The 16,718-nt window shown below is 39.5% G+C and overlaps 1 protein-coding gene across 1 annotated transcript in view; it reads left to right on the top strand.

The window, feature by feature from the left end:
- Nucleotides 1-13,551, top strand: part of LOC117324885 (carboxylesterase 5A-like) — a 92,879-nt gene extending 79,328 nt beyond the window's left edge. The window contains exons 8-10 of the mRNA XM_033880713.1: nucleotides 3,639-3,768; nucleotides 3,941-4,076; nucleotides 9,741-13,551. Of these exons, the coding sequence (XP_033736604.1) occupies nucleotides 3,639-3,768; nucleotides 3,941-4,076; nucleotides 9,741-10,017 (543 nt within the window). The 3' untranslated portion in view covers nucleotides 10,018-13,551. The remainder of the gene's footprint in view (nucleotides 1-3,638; nucleotides 3,769-3,940; nucleotides 4,077-9,740) is intronic.
- The last annotated feature ends 3,167 nt before the right edge of the window (nucleotides 13,552-16,718 follow it).

Genomic DNA, 16,718 nt, shown 5'->3' with positions numbered 1-16,718 from the left:
ATCAAGATCCTCTGCTGTAAATATGACGCTAAAGCATTCATTCAGCACTTCAGCTTTCTCTTTATTGTCTGTCGCTGTGTTCCCGTCTGTTTGTTCCAAGAAAGATATTCCTACCTTTGATTTTGTTTTGGTGTGTACATACTTCCAGAAGCTTTTTGGATGTTTTCTCAAGTCGGTGGCAATCTTTTTTTCAAATTCTTTCTTTGATTGTCTTTGTGTCGAGGTGGCGATGTTTCTGGCTTCTCTGTATTGTTCGTATGTTTCTTGGTTCCTGTTCCTCAGGTACTTATTCCAACATTTACGTTTCATTTTTAGAGCATCAATTGTAGTGCCGTTCATGCACTGGGACGTACCTCGTCTTGGTTTACCTCTACTATCTGGTATATTTGTAATAATCAATTATTTAATTTTATCCTTCAAGATAGCCCAAGATTCACATGTTCCTTTACTGTGAAGTACTGCTTCCCAATTGATCTCAGCAAGTACTCTGTTCATGTTGTCATAGTTACCCTGTACAGACAGTACCTCGGTTCTTGATTTTCAGTTGAATTAGGAGTGTACAGCTGGAGGTCAAATGAAATTACCACATGATCACTTTTTCCTAGTGGAGGCTTGTGTGAAATATTGCTAACTAGACCTTCCTCATTTGATATGATGAGATCAAATAGTGTTGGCTCATTTCCATGGCGGTATATTGTGTTTTCAGTGACATGTTGGTAGAGGAAACTGTCTTTCAGGCATTCTAAGAAACCATAGCCATGTGAATTTAATGGGTCTGTTGTTGTTTCCAGTTGCCAGTTTATACTCCTATAGTTGAAATCGCCAATTATTATGATGTGGCTTGCATTTCCGATTGCTTCTTTTATTACAGAATGTAGCCTTTTGGAGTTATCTTCTGAACTGGAGGGGCTTCTATAAATACAGCCAATCAGGAGTTTATCCGCACTTTTTAGTTTTACTTTTCACCAAATCATTTAATTGAATTGCATATCTATGAGGTTGCCTCAAGTTCTGATTTTATGTACAACAAGACTCCTCTACCTTCCGTTGTGGAGTTTAAAAACAAATCAAAACCTTCTAGGGCAAATTCACATGGGTCTAGATCACCTGAATTGTTTTTTGGAAGAACTTCTGTTAAGGATATAATTGATGGTTTCGCTTCTTCAATTGCATGTAAAAGTTCGTTCCTTTTGTTTAACAGGGTATTCACATTACTGTATAAGACTCTGTGAGTGTGTGCTTTATCTACAGTGACTGTGCTGTTAAAACTAGTTTCCTATTGTTCTCCTATTCGATCCATGTTCTCTACCACAGATTGGTTTCCATATATCAGTGTTGGTTCTTCTTCGCTTTCTCCTTCAATTGACTCGCATGTATCTTCTGTTTCGAACTCGCTGTCATTGAATATATGTGAGTCGTGTAGAGTATTTTGAGTGAAGACGTCGTTGGTTTGAATATGCAGACTGCTTGGAGAATGTTGGTATCTTAATCCTCTACCTATCCCTTGTGTGACCAGTGACATTTTTTCATTGTGGTGACCACTAGCAGGCGTATTTGGTGGTATGTTTACTGGGTTGGTTGTTCTCTGTCCAGTTGTACTTCTTGGCCTGATTTGATTTAGACTAGATGGAGTGATTGAATGCACAGGCGTTACAGGTAGGCTTGGAGATTTCCATCCTTTTGGTTTGGGAACTGGACCAATGGCTCGGATTATATTCCCACCTATAATAAAACAGTAATCTCCATTATCTTTTTCTTTGCAGTTCATCTCGCAAATCTTTACTTTCTTTCCTCTGCTTTGGTGTGTAATCTCTGGCAACTACAACTCTTCTCAGGTGTTCATCTTGCAGTGTTCTAATATTTGGTGCCTTTTCCATAAGTCGGCGTCTTTCCTCTTTTTGCTCAAATACAAGTTTGACTGGACGTGTTTTGTTGGCTCCTGGTTTACCAATTCTTATAATGTGTTTTGGTCTTAGATTCCTTATTACAAGGAGTTCTGTTACTCTGTCTAGTTCTTTCCTGCCCTCTATATTCCTGGCCTGGCCTCCTTCTAGTTCTGATTCAGGTAGATTGTAAACCATCAGATTGAGTTCCCGGTTCTTTTGGTCCTGACATTTCTTGAAGCAGCTTAATACTTGTTCTTCTACTTGACTTTTAATATCAGTCAGAAGACCGTCCTTGATTGTATTTGTCTTGTACTCGACTCTGGACTCAATGACTTGATCAATGCTTTCAAGCTTGACAACCGCTCACTTGTTTGATGTTTTATAGCATCCAGACTTTTTTCAATTGCTAAAATTCTGCATGTCCATGTCAAACTATCATTCTCTTTGATTACCTTCAATACTCCGGTGTCAAGGTCAGAGCACTGTTGACAGAACCACATCTCGCATACATTGCAGGAGAGTGACAGATCGAGTTCACCTATTTCTTTCATACAAATGGGACATCTTAGCCTTTCCCTACTGCTATTCTCTCTTCTCCGTTTGGCAACATTCGTAGTAGCTTTGTTGGATGCCATCTTGAGGTTAACACTAGTAGCTCCCTGGGTATTATAGTTGTAAGATGTAGTGTAGATACCAATATTTACCTCAGCATAGACATTACACTGATATGTGGATACATCAGATATTTATGTATACAATTGGATGTTCATAAAGATTCTTATAATACTGATAGAGTTGATGTATATTATAGCTGTGTAAATGGACACATACAATATGGCATAGCGTGGTAATCCACACTGACCACTCAGTCTCTCTATGCTGTTTAATTATGTAGATGTTTCCACAACATGTAATAACACTGTAGTTTTCAACAGTCGTCACACTGATAGATTTATCGTATAAACCAATAATTCACAAATAGGTCACAATATTAGAAACTTGAAATCGCATTTTATGAAGTTACTAGGACAAACTCACGAGAATGTCAACATATAATGACGAAAATGAAGCTAAACAAGAAAACGCTAGGAGTCATAAACGTTTCCGTGCACTCATAGGTGGGTTTCTAATGACTTCAACGACCAAATTGAATTCGTTGATTAAAGTACATACTGGAATGTCGGCTAGAAGCTGGTCACGATAGGTATGATATCTTCACATGGATATCTAAAATCAGATAGGTATGATATCTTCACATGGATATCTAAAATCAGATAGGTATGATATCTTCACATGGATATCTAAAATCAGTGATTAAGGTTAAGTTTATGTCATACTGTCGTCTGATGGAGACCTTATCTATCAACAGTAATTGAGGACAGGTTTATGTCATACTGTCGTCTGATGGAGACCTTATTTATTAACAGTTATTGAGGACAGGTTTATGTCATACTGTCGTCAGATGGAGACCTTATTTATAAGCAGTAATTGAGGACAGGTTTATGTCATACTGTCGTCTGATGGAGACCTTATTTATTAACAGTTATTGAGGACAGGTTTATGTCATACTGTCGTCTGATGGAGACCTTATTTATTAACAGTAATTGAGGACAGGTTTATGTCATACTGTCGTCTGATGGAGACCTTATTTATTAACAGTTATTGAGGACAGGTTTACGTCATACTGTCATCAGATGGAGACCTTATTTATAATCAGTAATTGAGGTAAGGTTTATGTCATACTGTCCTCAGATGGAGAGCGACCTGGTATTCGTTGCCCCGATGATCAACATGGCTAACATGATGGCTGAATGGACCAGACGCTTGTTTCTATTTCGATTTGAGCACACATCGCATCTAGCACCAGGGCCAAAATGGAAGGGTATGAAATTAAATGATGAATAATTGTGTTTATTTTCAATATGATTTATAATTATGTACATACCTCATTATATATGTACCAGAGAATAGTTTTGATGCTTTCCTTTTGTTCATCAGGCATTGACCATTCGATCAAAAATAATCATTTCGGTTGTATTCATATCTTTTTCCAGGTGTTCCGCACGGCCGAGATTTGTTTTACATATTCGGAGCCCCTTTGGTTGGACATCCCCTTTACACTTACAGCGAGACGGACAAAGAGGCCAGTCGAACCGTGATGACACTATGGAGCAACTTCGTAAAACATGGGTAGGAATGAATCATTTGGATATATAAACTTTTCTACATTTTAAAGTTACCACTTTTGATAGTAAGAGTATTGTCTGTACCAATGTCCCCTCCCTATTGTCAGTACCAATGTCCCCTCCCTATTGTCTGTACCAATGTCCCCTCCCTATTGTCTGTACCAATGTCCCCTCCCTATTATCCGTACAAATGTCTCCTGTCTATTATCTGTACCAATGTCTCCTCCCTATTATCTGTACCAATGTCCCCTCCCTATTATCTGTACCAATGTCCCCTCCCTATTATCCGTACAAATATCTCCTCCCTATTATCCGTACCAATGTTCCCTCCCTATTATCTGTACCAATGTCCCCTCCCTATTATCTGTACCAATGTCCCCTCCCTATTATCCGTACAAATATCTCCTCCCTATTGTCTGTACCAATGTCCCCTCCCTATTATCCGTACAAATGTCTCCTGTCTATTATCTGTACCAATGTCTCCTCCCTATTATCTGTACCAATGTCCCATCCCTATTATCTGTACCAATGTCCCCTCCCTATTATCCGTACCAATGTCCCCTCCCTATTATCCGTACCAATGTCCCCTCCCTATTATCCGTACCAATGTCTCCTCCCTATTATCTGTACCAATGTCCCATCCCTATTATCTGTACCAATGTCCCCTCCCTATTATCCGTACCAATGTCCCCTCCCTATTATCTGTACCAATGTCCCCTCCCTATTATCTGTACCAATGTCCCCTCCCTATTATCCGTACAAATATCTCCTCCCTATTGTCTGTACCAATGTCCCCTCCCTATTATCCGTACAAATGTCTCCTGTCTATTATCTGTACCAATGTCCCCTCCCTATTATCTGTACCAATGTCTCCTCCCTATTGTCTGTACCAATGTCCCCTCCCTATTATCCGTACAAATGTCTCCTCCCTATTGTCTGTACCAATGTCCCCTCCCTATTATCCGTACAAATGTCTCCTCCCTATTATCCGTACCAATGTCCCCTCCCTATTATCTGTACCAATGTCCCCTCCCTTTTATCCGTACCAATGTCCCCTCCCTATTATCCGTACCAATGTCCCCTCCCTATTATCTGTACCAATGTCCCCTCCCTATTATCCGTACAAATGTCTCCTCCCTATTATCCGTACCAATGTCTCCTCCCTATTATCCGTACCAATGTCCCCTCCCTATTATCCGTACAAATGTCTCCTCCCTATTATCTGTACCAATGTCCCCTCCCTATTATCTGTAACAATGTCCCCTCCCTATTATCTGTACCAATGTCCCCTCCCTATTATCCGTACAAATGTCTCCTCCCTATTATCCGTACCAATGTCTCCTCCCTATTATCCGTACCAATGTCTCCTCCCTATTATCCGTACCAATGTCCCCTCCCTATTATCTGTACCAATGTCCCCTCCCTATTATCTGTACCAATGTCCCCTCCCTATTATCTGTACCAATGTCCCCTCCCTATTATCTGTACCAATGTCCCCTCCCTATTATCCGTACCAATGTTCCCTCCCTATTATCTGTACCAATGTCCCCTCCCTATTATCCGTACCAATGTCCCCTCCCTATTATCCGTACAAATGTCTCCTCCCTATTATCTGTACCAATGTCCCCTCCCTATTATCCGTACCAATGTTCCCTCCCTATTATCCGTACAAATGTCTCCTCCCTATTATCTGTACCAATGTCCCCTCCCTATTATCCGTACCAATGTCCCCTCCCTATTATCCGTACCAATGTCCCCTCCCTATTATCTGTACCAATGTCCCCTCCCTATTATCTGTACCAATGTCCTCTCCCTATTGTCAGTACCAATGTCCTCTCCCTATTGTCAGTACCAATGTCCTCTCCCTATTGTCAGTACCAATGTCTCCTCCCTATTATCCGTACCAATGTCCCCTCCCTATTATCCGTACCAATGTCTCCTCACTATTATCCGTACCAATGTCTCCTCCCTATTATCTGTACCAATGTCCCCTCCCTATTATCTGTACCAATGTCCTCTCCCTATTGTCAGTACCAATGTCCTCTCCCTATTGTCAGTACCAATGTCTCCTCCCTATTATCCGTACCAATGTCCCCTCCCTATTATCCGTACCAATGTCCTCTCCCTATTGTCTGTACCAATGTCCCCTCCCTATTGTCTGTACCAATGTCCCCTCCCTATTGTCTGTACCAATGTCTCCTCCCTATTATCTGTACCAATGTCTCCTCCCTATTATCTGTACCAATGTCTCCTCCCTATTATCCGTACAAATGTCTCCTCCCTATTATCTGTACCAATGTCCCCTCCCTATTATCCGTACCAATGTCCCCTCCCTATTATCTGTACCAATGTCTCCTCCCTATTATCTGTACCAATGTCTCCTCCCTATTATCTGTACCAATGTCCTCTCCCTATTGTCTGTACCAATGTCTCCTCCCTATTATCCGTACAAATGTCTCCTCCCTATTATCTGTACCAATGTCCCCTCCCTATTATCTGTACCAATGTCCCCTCCCTATTATCTGTAACAATGTCCCCTCCCTATTATCTGTACCAATGTCCCCTCCCTATTATCTGTACCAATGTCCCCTCCCTATTATCCGTACAAATGTCTCCTCCCTATTATCTGTACCAATGTCTCCTCCCTTTTATCTGTACCAATGTCCCCTCCCTATTATCTGTACCAATGTCCCCTCCCTATTATCTGTACCAATGTCCCCTCCCCATTGTCCGTACCTATGCCCTATTGCCCGTACCTATGCCCTCCTATCGTCCGTACCTATGCCCTCCTATTGTCCGTACCTATGTCCTTTTGTCCGTACCTACGCCCTCCTACTGCCCGTACCTTTGTCCTCTTTTTCTCCGGACCTATGTCCTCCTATTGTCCGTACCTATGTCCTCCTATTGCCCGTACCTACGCCCTCCTACTGCCCGTACCTTTGTCCTCTTATTGTCCGGACCTATGTCCTCCTATCGTCCGTATCTATGCCCTCCTATTGTCCGTACCTATGTCCTCCTATTGTCCGTACCTATGCCCTATTGTCCGTACCTATGTCCTCCTATTGTCCGTACCTATGCCCTCCTATTGCCCGTACCTATGCCCTCCTATTGTCCGTACCTATGTCCTCCTATTGTCCGTACCTATGTCCTCCTATTGCCCGTACCTATGCCCTCCTATTGCCCGTACCTATGCCCTCCTATTGTCCGTACCTACGCCCTCCTATTGTCCGTACCTACGCCCTCCTATTGCCCGTACCTATGCCCTCTTATTGTCCATACCTATGTCCTCCTATTGTCTGTACCTACGCCCTCCTATTGTCCGTACCTATGCCCTCCTATTGTCCGTACCTATGCCCTCCTATTGTCCGTACCTATGCCTTCCTATTGGCCGTACCTATGCCCTCCTATTGTCCGTACCTACGCCCTCCTATTGTCCGTACCTATGCCTTCCTATTGGCCGTACCTATGCCCTCCTATTGTCCGTACCTATGCCCTCCGATTGTCCGTACCTATGCCCTCCTATTGTCCGTACCTATGCCTTCCTATTGGCCGTACCTATGCCCTCCTATTGTCCGTACCTATGCCCTCCTATTGTCCGTACCTATGCCCTCCTATTGTCCGTACCTATGTCCTCCTATTGTCCGTATCTATGCCCTCCTATTGTCCGTACCTTTGTCCTACTATTGTACCTATGTCCAAAATTTACAATTTACAGCCTCAAGATCGATCCAGAATGGAATTCGACCTCTCACATCTAGGGCGAAATTCCATATCTCACAATTCACAGTCCAAACATTGATCTAGGATGGAATTCCACCTCTCACAATTTTTAGTCCAAACATTGATCCGGGACTGAATTCAACCTATCACAATCCAAACATTGATCGAGGGCGAAATTCCTCCTTTGACCATGTACAGTCCAAACATTGATCCGGGACCGAATTCCACCTTTGACAATGTACAGTCCAAACATTGATCGAGGGTGGAAATTTACCTCTGACAATTTACACCAAAACAAATCCGCCAACAGTTATTGAACAAATCAACTTGATACACTTTTCCTTCGCTATACCATCGACATTTGAAATATGTCCTCAGTTCTTCCTCATGTGAAAATAACCACTAAGTAGTATTTATCTTGAAAGCATTTTGTATAGTTTTGGCGGCATAATTCATTAAACATAATTTTTTTTCAGTCATCTATTCTATATCACTACATGCTCAACTTTACGTAGTCATTTTCTTCTTATTAATAATTTTTTACTGTAAATGATAAAATTAATTTTCCCTATAATCCGAAATTATCATAAAGTGTAATGTTATTTAGAAAACGTGATAACATTACCATGTAGATACGTTTTTCAATTTTGAAATAGTGCTAAATTTGTTTTAAATCATGATATGAGATCGTTGTTGTAATGTTCGCATATCTAGGTACAAAAGCATAATTCCCTTCTCTGCTTCCCGCGCACATATGACCCTGGCGAGGACATAAAAGCCTCAACAAACAAATCCTTCTCTGCGTATTTAGATTTAAATTACCTCATTTTAGCTCACATACCACAAAGTCTTGCTAGACTGATGTCATTTAATCTAATTTGATGTGAAGCATCCTTGAGCTGAAAGGAAACAGTGTTATATAGATAAAGACTACGGCCCGAGGTGAGAAGAGCTGCAATGATTATGGTGGCATAATCTTTAAATACTGATGCGAAATCTTAAACCTCATTTGGTATACAACATTACTAGGTCCGAAGCTGATGAAATGTATATTCGTTAAACATTTGTGAAGGAAATACGTCTGAAGGAATTATAACGTAATTCGATATAAAGTACGTGTGTCTGTGTTTATCCATGTACATGTAAAAGATGTTAACGCGTCAAAAAAGGCAAAAGGAGACATAACTATTCAAAACTGCCGTGTTTTGTATGATTATTTCAATATGAAATTATGTCAGCCAAGGATATACACTTATTTCAATATTAAGATAAGGCCCTTCTCTCAAAGGTGATCAATATCATGTAGGCGTCACTGTGTAGCACGGAAAATAGCAACATGTCAAAGTAATGAGAGAGAAATAAGTTCGAAACTGTGGTTGCGAATTATTGGTCAAAGGTACCATGTATCTGCCGTATCACTGTTAACGGGGTCTGGAGTAGATTCAGTTACTGACATTTTGTAATGCTATTACTGAGACTAGTATATAAGAATGTTAGCTTGTTGGTCTATGTGTTGGGGTCATTACAGTGATTTAGTCTTCTCCCCATGATCCCCTTAACTTAGTACACTATGACAGGATATTTATATTTTACTGTAATGACTGCTAGCATATGAGGATATTGGACGAATAAATATAGTCTCTATCCTACGTGTTGGATTATCTAAACATTCATGGATGTATATACTGCCGTGGCAGAACTTATTTCTAGTTTGCTTCGAAGAAAAAAACGAATGTACTTCATATATCTTGTTGAATATTAAAAGCCCTTGGTCATATCTTTATTCAGTATATCAATACGCTGCATGATATTTCTTCTCAAGACAGCAAGGGATTGAATATTTGTGTTACGTACAATTGCTGTATTTATCATTTGATGACCCGAGGATGTTATAGCCATACAAACTTAATTATAGTTCCCTAATGTACCATTTCATTTTGTGTTTTAGATTCCTGACCTTGGACGGAGAAACCCCGTATCTGATCTACAACACATCCACTCGTTCAATCAATCGCCTCCTCCTGGACGAGGAGGAACTGAACATACAGGCCCACCCAAACTTCAAGCCGAGAAAGATGGCGTTCTGGAACACATTTCTACCTCTGATGAACAAGTCAGGCTGCATATGTTCTGCCAGTGGCGTGCTATTATATGTAGACAGTGTTCTCCTGGCGGTATCTTTGTTATTAGCTGTTTGTTGTACTGGGAGTGGATTACTAAGTTGATGGTTCACATCTGTTCCAAACTGTTAAATATTTTTATATGTTTCCACATTCATAAAATACCTGATATTGAGTTATCTGAAAAAATCGAATGCCACAGGACGCCAAATGTGCTCCACGTGTGGCCATCAAACTGCCAGAGACTAGCGTGGAATGAAATAAAGCGGTGCGTTCGTCCCGGAAACTGACCAGTTAAGCCCCGGTCTATCATTGTCCGATTGTCTAGCTGTCATTGTAACGCTATATACGGCCCAGACACCATACCAATCCAGGAGAGAAATGGCGCTCCATCGTGACATCGCGACGACTTGATGGCTTGGATGTTGGGTCGTTATCCTGGTGTTGGTTGTATGATACATGTACATGTTACATGATTTCATTCAACAATTTGTATCATGTTTTCGTCAGTGAAAGTAAAAACTAAGACCATCAGATAATTAAAATATCAACACGGGAACTGAAATGTACTGTAAGTTAAATTTAGGAAGAAGATTGTGGCCCTAGAAATCACGAGTATTATATTTTTCGAAGTATCGGGATTTAACGTACTGCACTGAAAGTTAATAAGGAAAATGATTAACGTGATAGACTGACACAAAGTTCCTATGAGGTGTGAAATCCAACTTTGACAATGTAATGTTTGATTAGCCATACATAACCGTTGATATCACTTCACTTTAAAGCTCAGTTAAGTTTACATTTAATAATGTTTTGTTGACTTGTATTATAAATATATTTAGTCATACAGATATTTTTGCGCAAAGTGTGCTTACCAGTATCAATTGACCAAGCCAATAAGCTTTTAGCTATTATCATTGTTATAATAGTATTAACATCGTGACAATATTCGTTTTGTTCCTTTTCGTGCAGATCAAGTTCTTCTCAGTCAGTAATGTAATAACCATGCTAATTGTACACCACGGCCTTCTTCCTGTCACCTTCCCTGTAATATGTTTCGTCAGTGTTTGTGAAATCATAACCGAACATTAACGACGATGTATCTGTGTTGAGAACTCCTAAATTTAATTGTGTTACTACTGTTTAATATATATTACATATACGATTTTATATAATTTTTATTTCATGCATTTTGAGTAAATATGTTATGCTTTCTGTACATTACGCCGAACAAATTTCAGCAGCTCTGATTGGTTGATGGTTTCAGTACGACATCGTATTTGATCCTACCACCGGTCTGTTTGAGGGATTAGGTGGCTTCACTTTTCCCCAATTGAACACTTGACGTATCATGTCCTGTTCGTCCGTCTGTCACACTCCTTGTCACCGGGCTCATTTCCTACTGATTTCGGGGAAACATCACGGGTATGTTTGCTTCAAACATTCCTTTGATAATTGATACAAAACAATTGCAATACCAGTCAAAGATCAAAGTTATTGTCATCAAAAAGTAGAATACACTGCCACCCGTCCTATGTTAAAACAACCTGTCTTCCTTAAAAGTAATTTGGACAAATTCAACTAAAGTTCGACAGGGTCAATATGGATTTCACTTAAATGGTTGGCAAACACAGAGACCTATATACAGGTCTCTGGCAAAAACCATATTTTCAGAAAATTACTATAAAAATATGTTGTAATATTTTCTTCTGTAGAATTTCTGATAGATTCTGGTGAAAACCTTCTGTAGGATTTCTGATATGGTGAAAACCTTCTGTAGGATTTCTGATCGATTCTGGTGAAAACCTTCTGTAGGATTTCTGATCGATTCTGGTGAAAACCTTCTGTAGGATTTCTGATCGATTCTGGTGAAAACCTTCTGTAGGATTTCTGATCGATTCTGGTGAAAACCTGTAGGATTTCTGATGGATTCTGGTGAAAACCTTCTGTAGGATTTCTGATAGATTCTGGTGAAAACCTTCTGTAGGATTTCTGATAGATTCTGGTGAAAACCTTCTGTAGGATTTCTGATAGATTCTGGTGAAAACCTTCTGTAGGATTTCTGATAGATTCTGGTGAAAAACTTCTGTATGAAAAACAATTATGTGACGTATTATAAGACAAATTTTCATGAAACTTCATACACGTATAATTAGACCGCTGTCGTTGTTATCAGTGTCAAGGACTAATCGTATAATCAGATCAGTCCCTAGACCAGACAGGGCTATTGGGAGCCTTATCCACAGGTTTTTGTTGTGGCTGTTTTGTATTGTGTGTTTACATATTGTTTGTTAAGACCGATTTTTACAGGATAGAATCATCTTGAAGTATACAGTCATTTTTTATGTTGTTATGTCTTTCGATATAATGTGTATATCTTTAGTCGATAAGTTGTAAGAAAAAGCCCATTTTCTGTTTTCGGGTGTTTTTTTTTACCTAACTTCCTCACCTATATCAGATATAGTCACATTGTAAATATGCATGTTTTATCTATATATTTATCCGTGTTACTCATTATAATAGTAATGTAAAAGTTAAAAGATAGATGTTGTCTTAGACTGGTTAATCGCTTAGATACTTGTTATTTAATGTCTTAAGCTAAGAATTGTCAACCAATACAGCAATATCTGTCCTTGGTAAGCCATTTATCGTAAATTGGTTTTAAGAAAAATTCAAACTGCGATCTTTTGTCAGAAATACCTCGCGTGAAACACATCGATGTTGCATAGGATATGACAAAGATGCAGTTGGCTAGTATGATGTCGCAGGTGCATTAAAAGACCCTGTCCTTATAACCTGAGGGCACAAAATAGCGTAACAATCGAGGTTCTATATATGGTACATATTCTGTCATATAAGAAATAATCTGAGATTATCATCACATTCTTCCATTTATTTTTCAACCGACTGGAAGTCCGCCATATTGCCGATGTTGTTACATAATAATGCCCCATTTGCCACAGATATGCGACGTTATATTGACGAATATGTAACACAGATGTAGAAAGAATTAATATCACAGAATCAACCTTACTTCATGTTGGTGTTCATATACGTTCTCTACATAATTAGACAGCATGTAAATCAAGTAGATTTGGTAATTTAGAACATATCGGTATCAATATTCTAAAATGATATTTGTGTGGATTTATTTATATCTTATATGTTTAATTTGGCAAAGCATCCGATCATTGTGATGGGGAGGTGCTTTACTCTGTACCTGGATTGAATAGGTTACAAGAACATAGCAGGCAAAAACTAGTTCAGAAATTACCAAGGTAAGCACGTGAATAAATTCCTCGGTACTAGTCAACTTTCAATACAGAAATCGTACACAAAAGGCGTATTCATTTTAACGTAGTATTATGTATATGAATTCAAACTGAAACTGTCGATGCTGAAATCTAATAGTTGATACCGAATCAAATACCATATCTTGTATTTGTTTAACAGTAGTAAAACAGCAGGGATGTATTATCTACAGCTAGATGTTCCATTCGTATCAGGATATTGTTGTTACGTGTATGTCTTGTATAAAACTGGAAAATGCATGCATTCTATTTGGTTACAATATGTGTAAATGTGTAATCACATATGCTTCTTGTAGAAATAAAGAATAATAAAATACTTTTCCTCCAACAGTGTTACGTCGTCTTTCCTGGTCACAAACAGAAAGTTGTCTGTGTAACAAGGTCTTAAGCTTCCATTCTTCCTTTGTCATTGACAATCGTTCTCAGTACCCCCGTACACCTGTCCAGGGTTTATAGACTGTTCTCTGTGCCCCGTACACCTGTCCAGGGTTTATAGACTGTCTCTGTACCCCGTACACCTGTCCAGGGTTTATAGACTGTCTCTGTACCCCGTACACCTGTCCAGGGTTTATAGACTGTCTCTGTACCCCGTACACCTGTCCAGGGTTTATATACTGTTATCTGTACCCCGTACATCTGTCCAGGGTTTATAGACTGTCTCTGTACCCCGTACACCTGTCCAGGGTTTATAGATCGTTCTCTGTATCCCGTACACCTGTCCAGGGTTTATAGACTGTTATCTGTACCCCGTACACCTGTCCATGGTTTATAGACTGTCCTCTGTACCCCGTACACCTGTCCAGGGTTTATAGACTATTCTCTGTACCCCGTAAACCTGTCCGTGGTTTATATGCTGTTTTATGTACCCCGTACACCTGTCCAGGGTTTATAGACTGTTCTCTGTACCCCGTACACCTGTCCAGGGTATATAGACTGTTCTCTGTACCCCGTACACCTGTCCAGGGTTTATAGACTGTTTTCTGTACCCCGTACACCTGTCCATGGTTTATAGACTGTCCTCTGTACCCCGTACACCTGTCCATGGTTTATAGACTGTCATATGTACCCCGTACACCTGTCCAGGGTTTATAGACTGTTTTCTGTACCCCGTACACCTGTCCAGGGTTTATAGACTGTTATCTGTACCCCGTACACCTGTCCATGGTTTATAGACTGTTCTCTGTACCCCGTACACCTGTCCAGGGTTTATAGACTGTCCTCTGTACCCCGTACTCCTGTCCAGGGTTTATAGACTGTCCTCTGTACCCCGTACACCTGTCCATGGTTTATAGACTGTCCTCTGTATCCCGTACACCTGTCCAGGGTTTATAGACTGTCCTCTGTACCCCGTACACCTGTCCATGGTTTATAGACGACTGTCCTATGTGCCCCGTACACCTGTCCATGGTTTATAGACTGCTCTCTGTACCCTGTAGCACTGTCAATGGTTTAAATATTCACACGGACAAACGTAAATGATATGTTAACCGTAGCGTTTCAATAATGAGTTAAGAACATCAACGTACGCGCGTGTTTAGGTATCGATTAAGATAAGCAATAAAAGAGTAATTTCTGGCGTTAGCTATAGTAATGTTTGTTAATTTTGCAATCATTTCCAGAGGCAGCTCGTTTTTTTTAAGCTTGGAACTGCTATCATCATACTCGCACGCCCTCATACTCGTGTCATCCGTTTGTTAACAGTACACATACGTGTCAGGGATCAATGCAGTAATAGCATGAGCAACATTGCATCCACATGCAGTATAAACCTTAAAACCCAGGTATCGCCTATACGTACAGGTGTCAAAAATACATCTATATATCAAATGTACACTCAATTGTAAACGGTATATGTAACTGGACATAGTGTAAACGGTAACCGTGTTAACAGCTAAAACGTACATATTAGAGGTACAATGAAAGCTAATTACAACAGCTTAAGAGTACACATTCGATGTTAATTGATGGCTAATTATAACAGCTAGCAGTATACCTTTGATATAGAGTGATGGCTAATTACAACAGCTAAAGAATAATCACAACAGCTAAAGAGTACACATTCAAGGTACAGTGATTGCTAATCACAACAGCTAGAGAGTACACATTTGAGATACAACGATAGCTAATTACAACAGCTAAAGTGTACACATTCGTGGTTTAGCAGTTAATAATTACAACACTAGGATTAAACATTCGGTTTATAGGGAAGGCTTATAACAACAGTGAAAGTACATATTCGCAATACAGTGCTGATTTATTGAAACAGCTAAAGAACACACAAGACACGTTCGAGGTACAGTAGTTGTTAATTGCAGCAGCTTAAGAGTACAAATTTGATACATTAGTGGATAATTGCAATAGTTGAATAGAAAACATTCGAGGCACAGTGATGGCTAATTAAAGAGTACACATTCAATATTCTGCGGTGGCTTATTACAACAGCAAGGAGTATACATTCGCTATACCTCGTTGGCTAATTACAACTGTTAGGAATACACATTCGAGGTACAGTGGTGGATAATTAAAGAGTACACATACGGGATACGTTAATGGATATTTATAACAGTTAAATAGAACACATTCGAGGTATTGTGTTGGCTAATTACAAAACCTCAAGAGTACACATTCAATATTCTGCGGTGGCTTATTACAACAGCAAGGAGTATACATTCGCTATATCTTGTTGGCTAATTACAACTGTTAGGAATACACATTTGAGGTACAGTGTGGATAATTACAACTGTTAGGAATACACATTTGAGGTACAGTGTGGATAATTACAACTGTTAGGAATACACATTTGAGGTACAGTGTGGATAATTACAACTGTTAGGAATACACATTTGAGGTACAGTGTGGATGATTACAACTGTTAGGAATACACATTTGAGGTACAGTGTGGATAATTACAACTGATAACGATAGTTTGTATGGCCTTATGCTACAGACATATCAAATATATCTCACGGAATTAATCCCGAGGAAGTGATGAACGGTTGTACGTTTTTCTGATCGATATTATTTTATAATTGACGGTCAGGAAATATGAGCCTGCTATTATCTGTAGTTAGATTTAAGTTTTTGACACAAAGCTCATAATTGACAAATGGTTACGTAATATAACAAAATGCAATTTGTCACAAAACGGCGCATGTATGAGAGAATTTATCTAATTATACCACTATATCAATATTCAATTCCGTGTGCACGCATTTGAGCCAGCGCACTGCCTTCCATATATATCACCAGTTATGTAAAATGCAGAAGTAAATACCTCACATGATTAAAATTACTAGTTTGTATTTAATAAGCTTGGGCTGATGGTGACGTTAATCCTTCTCATATCTTACATGTTACGTATTCTAGTATTACCTATAAGGGTTAATTAAATTTACAATTGTTTATCTAGGCATTAACTTAATGTGATGATACAGCAGTACATACTTCTACAGTTCTACAGTGCCATATAGACGTACACGGCATTAAAATGGCATC

This window comes from Pecten maximus, chromosome 4 (genome assembly GCF_902652985.1).
Source record: "Pecten maximus chromosome 4, xPecMax1.1, whole genome shotgun sequence".
Classification (NCBI taxonomy): Eukaryota; Metazoa; Mollusca; class Bivalvia; order Pectinida; family Pectinidae; genus Pecten; species Pecten maximus.
The sequence above is the reverse complement of the archived record's forward strand: the minus strand, read 5'-3'. Positions and strand labels throughout refer to the sequence as shown.